Source organism: Amphiura filiformis, chromosome 13, assembly GCF_039555335.1.
Source record: "Amphiura filiformis chromosome 13, Afil_fr2py, whole genome shotgun sequence".
In the NCBI taxonomy this organism is placed as follows: domain Eukaryota; kingdom Metazoa; phylum Echinodermata; class Ophiuroidea; order Amphilepidida; family Amphiuridae; genus Amphiura; species Amphiura filiformis.
The window spans coordinates 52,255,715-52,268,181 of record NC_092640.1 but is presented as its reverse complement, the minus strand read 5'-3'; the positions used below and the strand labels follow the sequence as shown (position 1 = coordinate 52,268,181).

At 37.6% G+C, this 12,467-nt stretch overlaps 2 protein-coding genes across 4 annotated transcripts in view; both read right to left on the bottom strand.

Annotated features, from left to right (window-relative positions):
* Positions 1-2,777, bottom strand: part of LOC140168505 (uncharacterized) — a 3,095-nt gene extending 318 nt beyond the window's left edge. The window contains exons 1-4 of the mRNA XM_072191906.1: positions 2,561-2,777; positions 2,145-2,243; positions 1,272-1,523; positions 453-667 (exon numbers count right to left, since the gene is read on the bottom strand). Of these exons, the coding sequence (XP_072048007.1) occupies positions 453-667; positions 1,272-1,523; positions 2,145-2,243; positions 2,561-2,720 (726 nt within the window). The 5' untranslated portion in view covers positions 2,721-2,777. The remainder of the gene's footprint in view (positions 1-452; positions 668-1,271; positions 1,524-2,144; positions 2,244-2,560) is intronic.
* Positions 2,778-3,044: 267 nt separating this feature from the next.
* Positions 3,045-12,467, bottom strand: part of LOC140168503 (uncharacterized) — a 40,061-nt gene continuing 30,638 nt past the window's right edge. For 2 of the 3 annotated variants that reach the window (XM_072191903.1, XM_072191904.1), the window contains exons 6-8: positions 10,280-10,403; positions 9,803-9,902; positions 8,833-8,949 (exon numbers count right to left, since the gene is read on the bottom strand). In XM_072191903.1, coding sequence (XP_072048004.1) covers positions 9,854-9,902; positions 10,280-10,403 — 173 coding nt within the window. In that variant the 3' untranslated portion in view covers positions 8,833-8,949; positions 9,803-9,853. Of the gene's footprint in view, positions 3,150-3,732; positions 3,976-5,569; positions 5,686-6,230; positions 6,465-6,820; positions 6,938-7,425; positions 7,681-7,884; positions 8,017-8,733; positions 8,950-9,802; positions 9,903-10,279; positions 10,404-12,467 lie in introns of those variants that run through there. The other variant, XM_072191905.1, reaches the window with a different exon arrangement.

The following is a 12,467-nucleotide window of genomic DNA, read 5'->3' as shown; positions in this document are numbered from 1 at the left end:
AACTGAAAGACATTTAAAAATTGTTCCTATAATTAATGATCTCCTCCGTCGTGCTACAGCCCGCACATGGAATGCTCTCCCAACTCACATTCCTGGAATTGTGAAACGGAACAGCTTTAAAAAGCAGGTTGATAGCTATCTAGGCGCCAACCCTTCAGCTTTATCGTAACGATAACAGCTGTTAATACCTTGATATATCTTGACATAAAAAAAAATCTTATAAATCTATTTATATGGTTTGAAATATTTCATTATCATATCATTAAGAAGTTTCTCTTATTTTGATTGGATAAGCACCGCAATTTACTGACTAAGTATATATAATATTCGGTCCGGTTTAGGGTGAGATACAAATTATATCTTGTCTCGGAGTCTCGGCTTAGACTCCTCGACTAGATGAAATGCGTATCACACCCAACCTCACCTAATAATTAATACTATATAATACTCACATTTCTATCGTCGTATCCGACGTAATAGCCACCATTCAAAGAATATCCTAACGGAGCAGGACCCACAGCAGGACGAACATCTGATGTATAAGGCGTAGGACGTCTGAGCCTACCTCTACACAACACGCAGAAGACAAATGCTATGGCCCCAACAATAGCAGCCACCCCGATAATGGCAGCAATACTGATTCCAGCGATGGCACCGCCTCCAAGACCTGTGAAAAAGAAGGTAGAATCTTACAATTCTTTAAAAAAAAAACCAGGGTATTTCCCTTAGAGAAAAATACCTTCCCAGAATACTTTGCTACATAAAATAAAAGTACTTTGTACAGATTTCCTTTGTTTTCATGTTGATAATAGTCTGGTTTAATGGTTGATAGTCAATAAATAATTTGCAAGAGGTGGATGTGCTCTGATCATTAAGATACATTTTGTTACTATTGACCCATGTTGCACTAGATAGCAAACCAGTACATTAAATTATGGGAGAAATTGGATTAGCTGATCTGAATTACATACATTACATGGCAGGGGCAGGTAGTATGAATGTTCTGAAGTGGTGTGCGGATGTGTGATCTGGGTAAAACTAGGGCATAGATCAGTTCAAGACACTCAAATATTACTTGATTTATGTTGCTCCTTATGTTCAAAGTTATCCAATTAACTTCAATAGGCTGATGGCACAGATACATCAGTTTAAGTATAATGTGGAGATAAAATATATCCCAAATGAGGGGAAACCAATGGATTTGAACCCGGGATATTACCAAAGCAAGTGTAAAAGTTATCTGGCTATCCAGACGACGGTGACGACCTTACCTGGATAGCTGGTTGTGACTGGTGGATTTGTTGGCGGGTCATCAACATCATTATCCTTGATAGTGATCCGAGTTGTTGAAGATGCGCTACACCCTCCAGAAAGAGTAAGTAAGAATGATTCGCCGGGTTCAGGTATGTTGTCTTCGTTGATGAAAATAGGAATGGAAGTTTTGCTGCCACTTATAGTTACTGAGCGGGGTACAGGGGCAAAGTCTATGCCTTCAGTAGCACTAGCCTGTTCAGTAGCTATTGCTATATAAAGAGAAGAACACGCATTTGTTTACTTATATGATTTTTCGTACGCACAAACATAACGTTACTTAATTACACCATTCGTTGTTAATCTGCATGAACCGGCCATACCGAGCAACAAAATGTCCCCAATAGGTAGAAATAAAAGGTAATAAAGTTTATTCGATGCTAGTAGATCCTAAGCGTATTAACCATATAATCCTAACCCTAACCTAAACCTAGCTAGCCCTGTTTCGTCGTGGACGCTTTTCCATACGGAATAAAGTGTAGCTGTATGATACAGCATCATTCAAATGACAGAATCCATCTCCCATGAGCAATTTGTCAAGAGTTTGGACTATATATATAATGGTGCAATGATCCAGTCAGATTTCGTATGACATGCATGATATGCATAATTAATAATGATATTATCGTGGTATTACCTTCATGCAAAGTAACATGTACTTAAAGTTAGCCTAGTATTAAGACATTGAGGCTATGGAATAAAGCTTAGACCAATTTCGCTTTTACGTACAAGAAGGTTAGCCCGATATTATCATTTGTTTCCTTGTTTTGGTGTCACTCTTTTGCAAGGAAACCTCTTTTATAATTTTTGCACACTCTATTTTTAATACTCACTAAGGATAACACTTGAACTGCCAGACCATATGATCGCCACAGAGTTAGCAGCTACGCTTTCACTGAATGAATACTCAGTAAATTCCCAGCTTGCGTCACCTGAAAGAAACAGTTACGAATAAAAAACGTTATAAACCACTCAGTACGCCAGTGACCATCCATTGTTATGCATAGTTGTGCTAAAAGTCGATCGATACATGTTGAAATCAGCTTAATTCAGAAATACACCTTTTTTTTCTCATTTATGCTTGATCACAGGTGTGCAAACTTTCTGTTGCTTTATCACTGTGACGTACATATTTTGTATTTTGATAGGTAAAATCTATCCGTCTCATTGTGATGTCGCGGATATGCAGTTTCCAGATCTTTATTCATATACTGCCCCAGTAAGTCTAGATTATTTATTAATCACTCACAATCATCATCAGATATCAGAACTTGTGCAGAACCTATAGCACCAATCGCCACACCCTGTTGCCCTGGTACTATGCTCAATGTGAATGTCTCGGTGTTTTCCACGATATTGTCTCTGGGAATGATGATATCACCACATGCCTCAATGTTGCCATTAAACATGATTGGATTCAATGGTGCAAAGTCTTCCCCGGTCGTTGCTGTACCGGGCGTAGAATCGATTTCTGGGGACATTAAATAAGTAGCATGATTACTAGCTGGTACATTGACAAATACGCCTAATTGTATTTTAAAGCAGTTACTCTTGCAGGTAATAATTTGTGCGTTGTATACATGCCGTATTTTCAGTCACATTTTGTTCACACACTTATTAATGGGACCCAATCAATGATAAATTGGACACATTTAGGTGTTAGATTTTTTGTACAATAGGAATATTGCCTTTATCATTTTTAACCACTGAAATTTAATTATTGAGTAACTCACCAACAGTTTTTTTTTTTTACGTGTCGCCTGATCGTAACACACAAACGTTAAGAATTCCACTACTCTCACTCGTTCGGTACTGAGCCTGGTTCAATGTATATTCGGCTAGGTATATTAAACAAATGCAAGGTAATTACTTCGTATTAAACAATTCATTGATACCAGCACTGATGGCAGCCATTACTGCTGTATTTTGGGTAATTGCATCACCCAGATACGTAGCAATAGTACAGTAAGGATAAATTACCGAGCCCGTGTAGTAAAGATAATCGCACACGACTATGAGTTTGCGCATGTCGGTCTCATTATGTGATTACATCAATTAGCATAACCTTTTCATAAATATTAAAGGAATAAGCATAAATAGACTTGCAAAAGTTTTAGATGACAATTATTATTAATTTATTGCAGTGTTTGATTTGTTTTGTGTTTCGGTACAAGAAGACCATGTCAAGAGTGTCAAAGGTCACTTTCCAGACTTCCTGTCTGGACGCTTTAAAGTCAGTGAACATGTGTGTCACCGTACGAGTATTTTATTCGAGTATTTTATCGCGTATGCTAACTATTTTAAGCAACTGCGTATTAAAAAATACTATACAAATACAACGCTTTTGGATATATGGAGACTAAATCCACAATGTCCACTTTCATGCAAACCACGCTGTAGAAATAAAAAGAAACCCCTTACCGTCATTGTCAACTATAATGACCGTTAGTCGATAAGGGTCACCAAGGTTCCGATGTCCATCTGTATAATTAGGATCTTCTAAGGTCAGAGTAAATACCTCATCACCCTCAACGATTGAGTCATCTACAACATTAATGGTGATGGATGCCGATCTATCGTTCGAATTCGCTGCGAAAGTCACACTACTGTCAGATAAACTATAATCTGACCCGAATTCGGCATTTACATCATCCACCTTAATATCTGTAATAACAATGATTATTATAATGATAAGTTTTGGTGGTAAAAATGGACCTGGTGGATTGAGTTATATTTATAGAGACTTAATCACGTGTTATTGCCGAACAAGTAGAGATTATCCTATTTGGTACAATAAGTGATTTATTTCATTTATTGTAATATCTATAATAAATTACTGAGTTTTTCGAATTTGTAAGGCTAAAACTTTTTAAAAAACGTTTTACATTATTTCGGAAAACAGATTTTGCGTTTCGTAGAGTAAAGTTGTCCGCACCCCAATAAAACGTCCAATTTTGTTTTTGTTTACGTTAAGAGTGTCAAATTATGTTAATTAGTTTCAAAGGCAGGGCAAAGCCAGTGACAGCGCACCTGCATGCTAACGCCAACACAATACAGTAATGTTGACATAGCCTGAATTAGGCCTTCTATCCTGTCATCGGTGTGAGGATATTATGCCTGTAGTCTCAACTATTACATGACACAGTAGAAGCAACTATTACATGACACAGTAGAAACTCAATTAACATCTGTTGTTTCTTCAACTAATTGATCAACATTAGCATGTATTCTGTGCTTTTATGGGGAACCTATAGTTAAAGTGAAACCTTTGAAGGACAAATTAATCAGGGTTGCCAAACCACACCATGAATAGGCCTACTCTGCTTTGTGGTAGTGCTATGTTTAATGTTATCAGCATAATGTATGATCAGGTATGATTATAACTTATACAAAATAGAGTGTAAGGAAATGTGAATAAAAATGTTTCATCTGCACAGTGGTGTAGCCAGGACTTTTTCAGAGAGAGAGAGAGAGAGAGAGAGAGAGAGAGAGAGAGGGGGGCGAGGCAATTTCATGGGGGGATTGTCACAAATGGGCTAAAGAGTACAACAAATTTATCCAAAATGGGCTAACAAATAAAAAAAGTACAACAAATGCATAGAAATCTAAAATATCAGATCAGCCAGCAGGCCACAGCGGGCCAAGAGGGATGTGAATAAAATTGTGTTCATCTGCTCAGTGATGTAGCCAGGACTTTTGCAGGAGACGGGGGCAGCAAGGTACATTTCAAGGTGGGGACAAACTTGGATGAAAATGATATAAAATTAGCTAAAAGGTACAACAAATTTGTCCAAAATGGGCTAAAAAGTACTGTAGAAACAAATGCATAAAAATCTTAAATATCAGAGCGACCAGCATCCCACAGGGGCAAGACATGATCTAATTGCAATTTCAAGCCATTGATTTATATGGACAAGATACTAAATATTATTCTTCTAAGTTCTAAATGATCATCTCCTCTCATACCATTAATCACATTAAATAAAACATTTACATGTCCACAAAATGTACAAAATTTACCAACCGCGAAAGACCCTGACCGCGAAAAGACGGGTGACCGCTAGTGTATTTAGTTTGCAAGATGTAAGTTTTTATTCATATGTTTTTTTTATATAAATAGCAGCGCTTTATTAATGCTTCTTAATTAATCAATTGATCGGTCGATTGATTGATTGATTGATTGATTGATTGATTGATCGATCGAAACATACTTTGAATGTGGACTAATTGTGTTAACGTTAGAGTACTTCGTACTTACTGACTGTTTTAGCCTGTGCAAGTCCTTCCTAATAATTGTCACGGATGTTGATGCGGTTCGTTCTGGTATCCTGATAATATTATTAATATAATCAGAAGAGTCCCAGGAAAACTTAGCTGCAAATTAACAATAAATTGCACGGTTAAGAGCTACCAGCATTATTATCAAAGCCAAAATAACAATAAAACATGTTGCTTTCAAAAGTGATGTATTAGGAGGTACACATGAAAGGACCAATATATACTTCGAGTTCGTTTGCCGTTACACGACAACCGAAACGGCAAATCTGCGACAGCCAATGTACGGATTCCATGATGCAACATAGCAGTTGATATGTTTCTGGTCTTAGGTTTTAGGTGTCTGCTATAAGGCGACTGCACTGACATTAAACATGTAAAGTTCACTAAACTAACCGGGCTGTATTTGCCAAAATTAGTCAAGAAGTGAGTATAAATTATCATAATCGATCCACGTTACTTTCTGAATTGCAAACCAGCGGAATTTGTCTTAGGTTTGCGTTGCCGATAGAACAACCGTGAATTTAGTGTCACCACATGCCAATATTGTCAATAACTAATAGTTTGTTTTTTGTAGAAATTGAATATGTTAAATGAGACAATCAACTATTTCGGACTCATCTTAAAATGATTGCTTAACTTACAGTCATTATCAACAATGGTCAACGTCACAGATGATTGCGAATCAACGAAGCTACATGTACTGGGTTGCAGGCTTCTCAAGTTCACCGTAAACGTCTCGTCTCCTTCGTATGCCTGGTCATCCACAGCACTCACAGTATAGTACTGGGTGTTACTGCTGGTAGCATTGAACCTTACCGTACCGTCTGTATTAGTATAGTCGCTACTCTCGGCCGTGATATCGGTAAACTCAAGTTCTTGAACAAAAGCACATTGATTTTAAAGGTAATGAAGATTGTATTAATTCTTTAGCTTACATTAGGAGGGATGTTTATTGTTCTAAAAAGGCAGTTTTAATTTACTTAGATGACAAAAACTATTAAATTCTTATCAAAGCCCTCATTAACTGAAAGATTTTACACCAATGCATAGTTGTCGACTATAGACGACCAATTCCAACAAAACGTCTTGAAAAATTCAGAATTGTACATTCAGGTGACAAAATTTGGAATCATCATGAAAAACGCATTAAAATGAGTACAAACAAGCCAACTATTGATTCGTTGGCCTTTATGCTAAAGCCTATGACAGAACAATAAGTTCGATAAAGTACCTGCATATCCATCTTGCATAGTTCCAGTTCCTGACCGACTTACACCAATGTCCATTGTTTTACCTTCCGTGACAGTTACCTTGCTTAAGGCTGAATCCGGTAAAGCGTAGGTAACAGCTGTACAAAACAAAGTAGGTAACGACCGCATTACATCATAAGAAATGAGCTAACTATGTTTAAACTTTCCTTGCATCAATTTTCCTTCAATTTCTCTTATTGTTTGTATATTTAAAACGCAATGTATTTTGCAATACGCGGATTAAGGGTTTCTCTACCGCAATTCCTTCCTACAATGCAATATACATCTTACATAACAAAGGAAATGGATTAACTTCGAAATATATCTATTGTGTTGCAATATCCCTGTTGCATTGTGGGGATGAAATTCGGCACAAATTGACTTCCGGTAAACTCAAAATTTTCGTATTTTGGCTTTTCAAAACAACAGTCTTCAGCGATGAGACCATCATATTGAGCAATAGGCCTACAGAATGAATATTTGACCTGAGACAGAAACAGTTTGCAAAATACCTGGCATTTGGATTTTAACACCAGTACGTGTTATTTATTGATGGCTGCTTTGTGCTGACACATAGTTTACTTACAGTCATCATCGAAGATGGAAACTGAAGAGCAAGATTGAGTTCCAAGTATTGCACCAATAGGATTGGTCAAATATACATTGAATGTTTCGGTAGGTTCACACACATTATCATCAGCTATAGTCAACGTAACTGTTTTCGATAGACCATCATTGGCTTCCCATTCGATCGGGGTCGGGTTGTTGGAAAAGATTGGCGTAAAATCTTCAAGTTGTGTGGTGCTAGGGTTAATTATTGACGTGCTTGATGTATAGAGATCTATGAAAACAAATATCATTACTATAATTATGTACCAAGATCTATGAAGAGGGCATTTGAAGGACTACCAATGACATGTCATAAACCGAAAAAAGCTTTTAAAACAATGGATGACAAAACAGATAATATGCAGTCTTTAAAATCGTCTGTCCACTGAAGTTACCAGACTTCATCAAATCTCACACGTCTTGTTAAAAGTCTTACCGACTGAGGCGCATTTTAGAAAAGATGATCCAGTTCGTGTAACAGTAACGATAACGGACTTGTCTGACTCGGCATTTGTTGTTGCAAATGTGGCTGCTGAAAACTCCACATTGACCAGATCCTGAATAGGAACTAGAAGTAAAGTAGTAAAGCAAATGTTTTAGAATCAAAGACAGATTTTTTTTTAAAGTTTAATTTGAGTCTGACGTCATCTGACACGTTTTTTTACGAGTGTCGTGATGACCGTGGCGGTAAAACAGCGCGCCTTATTAATTTTGCACCTTCACATATGCAAACCGTGTCACAAGTTAGATCTCAGTAATAGGAAATGTTGTTTCCTATCTGAAGGCACTATATTTTAACAATGCCAAGAAAAGTTGCCTTTTGCCTTGTAAAAAAAGTATCGCAATTTTATCGTATAATGTTAATATTTCTCTGGTAATCTCGTTATCAGACTCCGTTGACACATTCACGAATCATTCTCCCTCATTCTCTCACCACCATTTGTGTGATACCTTGCAAAAACCGGATATTCCTTCATGTAATTATACACAAAATTAGGGTTAGGATTAGGGTTAGGGTTAGGGTAAGTGTTGGGATTAGGGTTAGGGTTACGATTAGGATTAAGGTTCAGGTTAGGGTTATGATTAGCTTACACGGAATCATTACATGGAGGATCGACCAAAAACAATTAAACCATGATGATGTCACCACGGTGAACACCTTCCATCCTATTAATCATGTTGATTTGCTTAATGTAAATTTATTTCTTGCACAGAACTTTTGGCCAGTGTGTGTATAACTAAATGGCGTCGAATTACGACATAGTAGCTCATTTTATTGCCCTACCATCATCTCCGTAAACCTCCACTTCACAAAGCGCGATCTGATTGCCAACGTTCTGATGTATATACACATATCTTCCATAGTTTGTCCCAGTGCAACGGACTTCAACAATATCTTCATCACCAGTGACCGTGATACCAGTCTGACACTCGTTGTTACTAGTGAGACTACTTGCTGGACATGACCCAACATACACGTCTGCATCGTTCAACCATGTAGCTGGATAAAATCAAGCAGTTGATATATAAAAATTGAAGTATGAAAATATGAAACTGTAGTAGCGCACATTATGTTTGCTTGACTCCATTATTTCAATTAATTTGGTTGATTGGCATTTACTTTAATAGTTTCTAAAAGTATTTTTTAAATTTCTGTAATCTAACATTTTATATTTCATAATTATATCGAGTGCAATATACCATTTTCTGTGTTTTTTATGTAGCTGTATGAATCCATTTTAAATCTTGACTTGGGTTTAAGTGTAAGGGTGTGTAGGATGTATGTGTTTCTTGTGTGATGGGGTGTGTAGGGTGTGTGGTGTGTGGAGGATATGTATCTTGTGTGATTTGTGTGTGTGAGGGGTGTTGCGTGGGTGCGTATGGGGTGTGTGGTGGGGTGCGTGTTAATGTGTGTGTGAGTGAGATGTGCGTGGGGTGGGGTGGGTTTGTATGCTTGTAGCCCCATTCTGAACCTAAAAAGTATAAAAAGTAATAAAAATAAATTAAGAATTAAAAAAGATTGTTAATGTCATAGTTTTGCAGTTTAGTGCTATTAACTCACCGTTAAAATTATTTTCAAAAGTGCTCAGGCTTTTTAGGGTCTTCGCCCCTCACACCCCCTAAGAGAGGGAGGCTCACCCCAGACTCCCACTTTCAGCCCACCACTTTAAAAATAGGGCATATGTACTGGTCAATGTTCATTTGATAATGATATTGTTCATATTTTTTTTTTAGTGATGAATATTTGATTATTATTATACTGTTGAATTTGTTTGTGAAACTGTTGCAATTCGGTTATTTATACTGTTATGACAGTTAATGAATAAACCTTTTGTTAAATGAAATTAACTTACGATCAGCAGTAGGGGTCATTTTCTACGGGCCAGATAAGAACCAGCTTCACGTCATATTCGCGACCAAGATCTACTTGCAGCCACGGATCCGTAAGTTCGGCTAGATTTGTAAGAAAATAGTATTCTTCAATTAACAATGCGATCGACACTTGCAAAATGTGTAGCAGAGATTGGTAGATAATTCGACTAGGCACTGTTAAAATTAGTAACTGTATTCTAATTAACCCTCCCCTGTGACCGCACAATGCAGAGACAAATTTGGCATACGGGTAGCAGCAGTTCTAGGGTTTGTGAAAAAAAGGTTAAATAGGGTCTATACTCGTAAATGTGAGTTCATGATTAGGCATTCTGTAAATTCGATATGCAATCGGTCACTGAACCCTATTTTGCCAAATATTGCATTAAATGATCCGTCGTTCCCTTTGTTCAGCATTCATTTTCACACATGTAAAAAAAAAGGAAGAAGTGTATTCTTACTAGATATGAAACAACCCGAGTCCGTGTAGCTGATTACTACGGATATTATCTATCGCTTCCCCAGGTGGGCGACCATATATATATCCAGACGCATGCGTAGCTACACGTGGCAACTTTCTAGGACCTTATAGCAACAAAAGGAAAACAAAAACATATTGTTTGCGATACGTGAAAATGGTCGTAAACTTTCCTTGTATATACTATATATTATAATTCTTCACCTATGGCTGAGTTAGGGTTGTACAATAATTATGTGTGTGAGGAAGAATCAAAATGTATGAAATTAATTAGTGCACTACCCCTTACTGCAAATTTCTATTCACACCAAAATTTAGATTGAAAGAGTCCTGACTCACATTTGTCCTGTGCGTAACAATGTGCGTCTTTATCATGTTTATGCTTGGGCATCACAACAGTCACTGTTTTGCAGGGTATACTAAAATGATTGGTACCCATCAGATTTGTCGTCTAATAAAACACCCATTTCTTCCACATTTTAACATTAAATCCTCAGACATGACTACAATCTATAGCTTTATAACCTTAAATAACATAAATCTACCAATAAGGTGGATGTTATCCTGTTGATGTGGCAGTCTTGGCCATGCTTACTGAATATTGATGTATAGCACTTTGCGAGCACTGTCGGTATAACAAATAACACGCACAACGCAACAGTGACGTGCGCAGCACATTGAAGGGGTGTGGGACTGGAGGTGGGTGTGTGTGTGTGGGGGATTGTTCAGTTCCCCGAATGGCATGAATGGAGTCTGATTAGGAGTAAATTTTAACGCCCCCCGAATGACCAACAAAGGTGGGGGACCATGGCCCCTGCCCCCCCCCCCCTTTGCGCACTCTCACTGAAACGCATACAAGCACGCATTTTAAATCGATGTTTGTCTGGCGCACATGGCGAAATAATTCAGAGGTGCACTGTTTTGCCTTCCGTGAGTGACTCTTTGGGGTCTATGCTCTATCCACAGAAGCAGAAAGAAGTTGGGCCACTGATGTGAGAATCAAATAATGAGAGTTCTTGCTGCTCAGAATGGTGATTCAATAGAAAAATCAGGTCCAAAATTTCAAGACTATTCATGGTCTAAGGTTAAACACCTGCCACTGACACTGTATTGCTAATGGGAGATCATATCGGGCATTCATAACCTCATTAATAAACGCGATGCGTGCATCCAATCATATTTGTGAAAACGCGAACGCAATTCGGGTCATTAATATCTCACAATTGACCCGAAAATGCGCAATTGTTCCAATGTCGCACATAATTGACCTCCGTGTGCGCCGTATTGTGCGTCCAACAAACTGCGCGCGCGCTGGCTGCCGTATTTGGATTGCTCGCTACCATTTTTGCACAGATTCTGATACGCACTTTTGTTATTGGTCGTTTTGTTTTAGCCTGATCGATTATGGGAAAGGGGAGATTTTGAGGAAAATTTGGTGTTATTTTGTAAAGTTAAAAAGATCAAAGTGACGGTTATGAATGAGGTTAATAACTTTGCATCGGAAATATGTCGGGCATTGTGAAAAATCTAAACATTTTGCCTTTGGAACCGAGGAATATTCAGGCCAAATAACCGATGCGCAGTTATTAACCTCTAATTAAGTGCATAGGTAATATTCAAAGACGTGCAATCAAGAAAAAAAACTCATTTGTGACCAGCTCCAATAAAACTCATAACAAGTTGCCAGACATGTTTTTGAGTTATAAAGATGACATTCACATAAAAAAAAAATCAAATTTTGGAATTCTTAATTTCATGGTTTTTGACTGTACCTATCCAATCCTATGTAATGCACGAAACTAATTGACCCATTACTCAGAATAACAATTTGGCAAAAATATCAAGGTATTATTTACAAAACATTCTATATCTGGAAATGTATTGATGCTAAAACGCAGGCAAAAATTTGAACATAAACATGCCAAGATCTTACTATGAATATATCAAGAACATGGCCTATTTTCGCCAGCAACGGACATGAATTCTCGTGAGGGAATTTTTGATGGGTTGTTTATGGTCACACATGGATATTCATGCCCTTGCATGCTTTTTTTTGTCATGCGTTTGCTATTTTCAGGGCATGTTCATGAGTAACTCATGGGCATGAATCGCGGTCAATATCAAATTCTCTCTACTTCCATGCCCAGTAATTACTTATTCACGGGTAACTC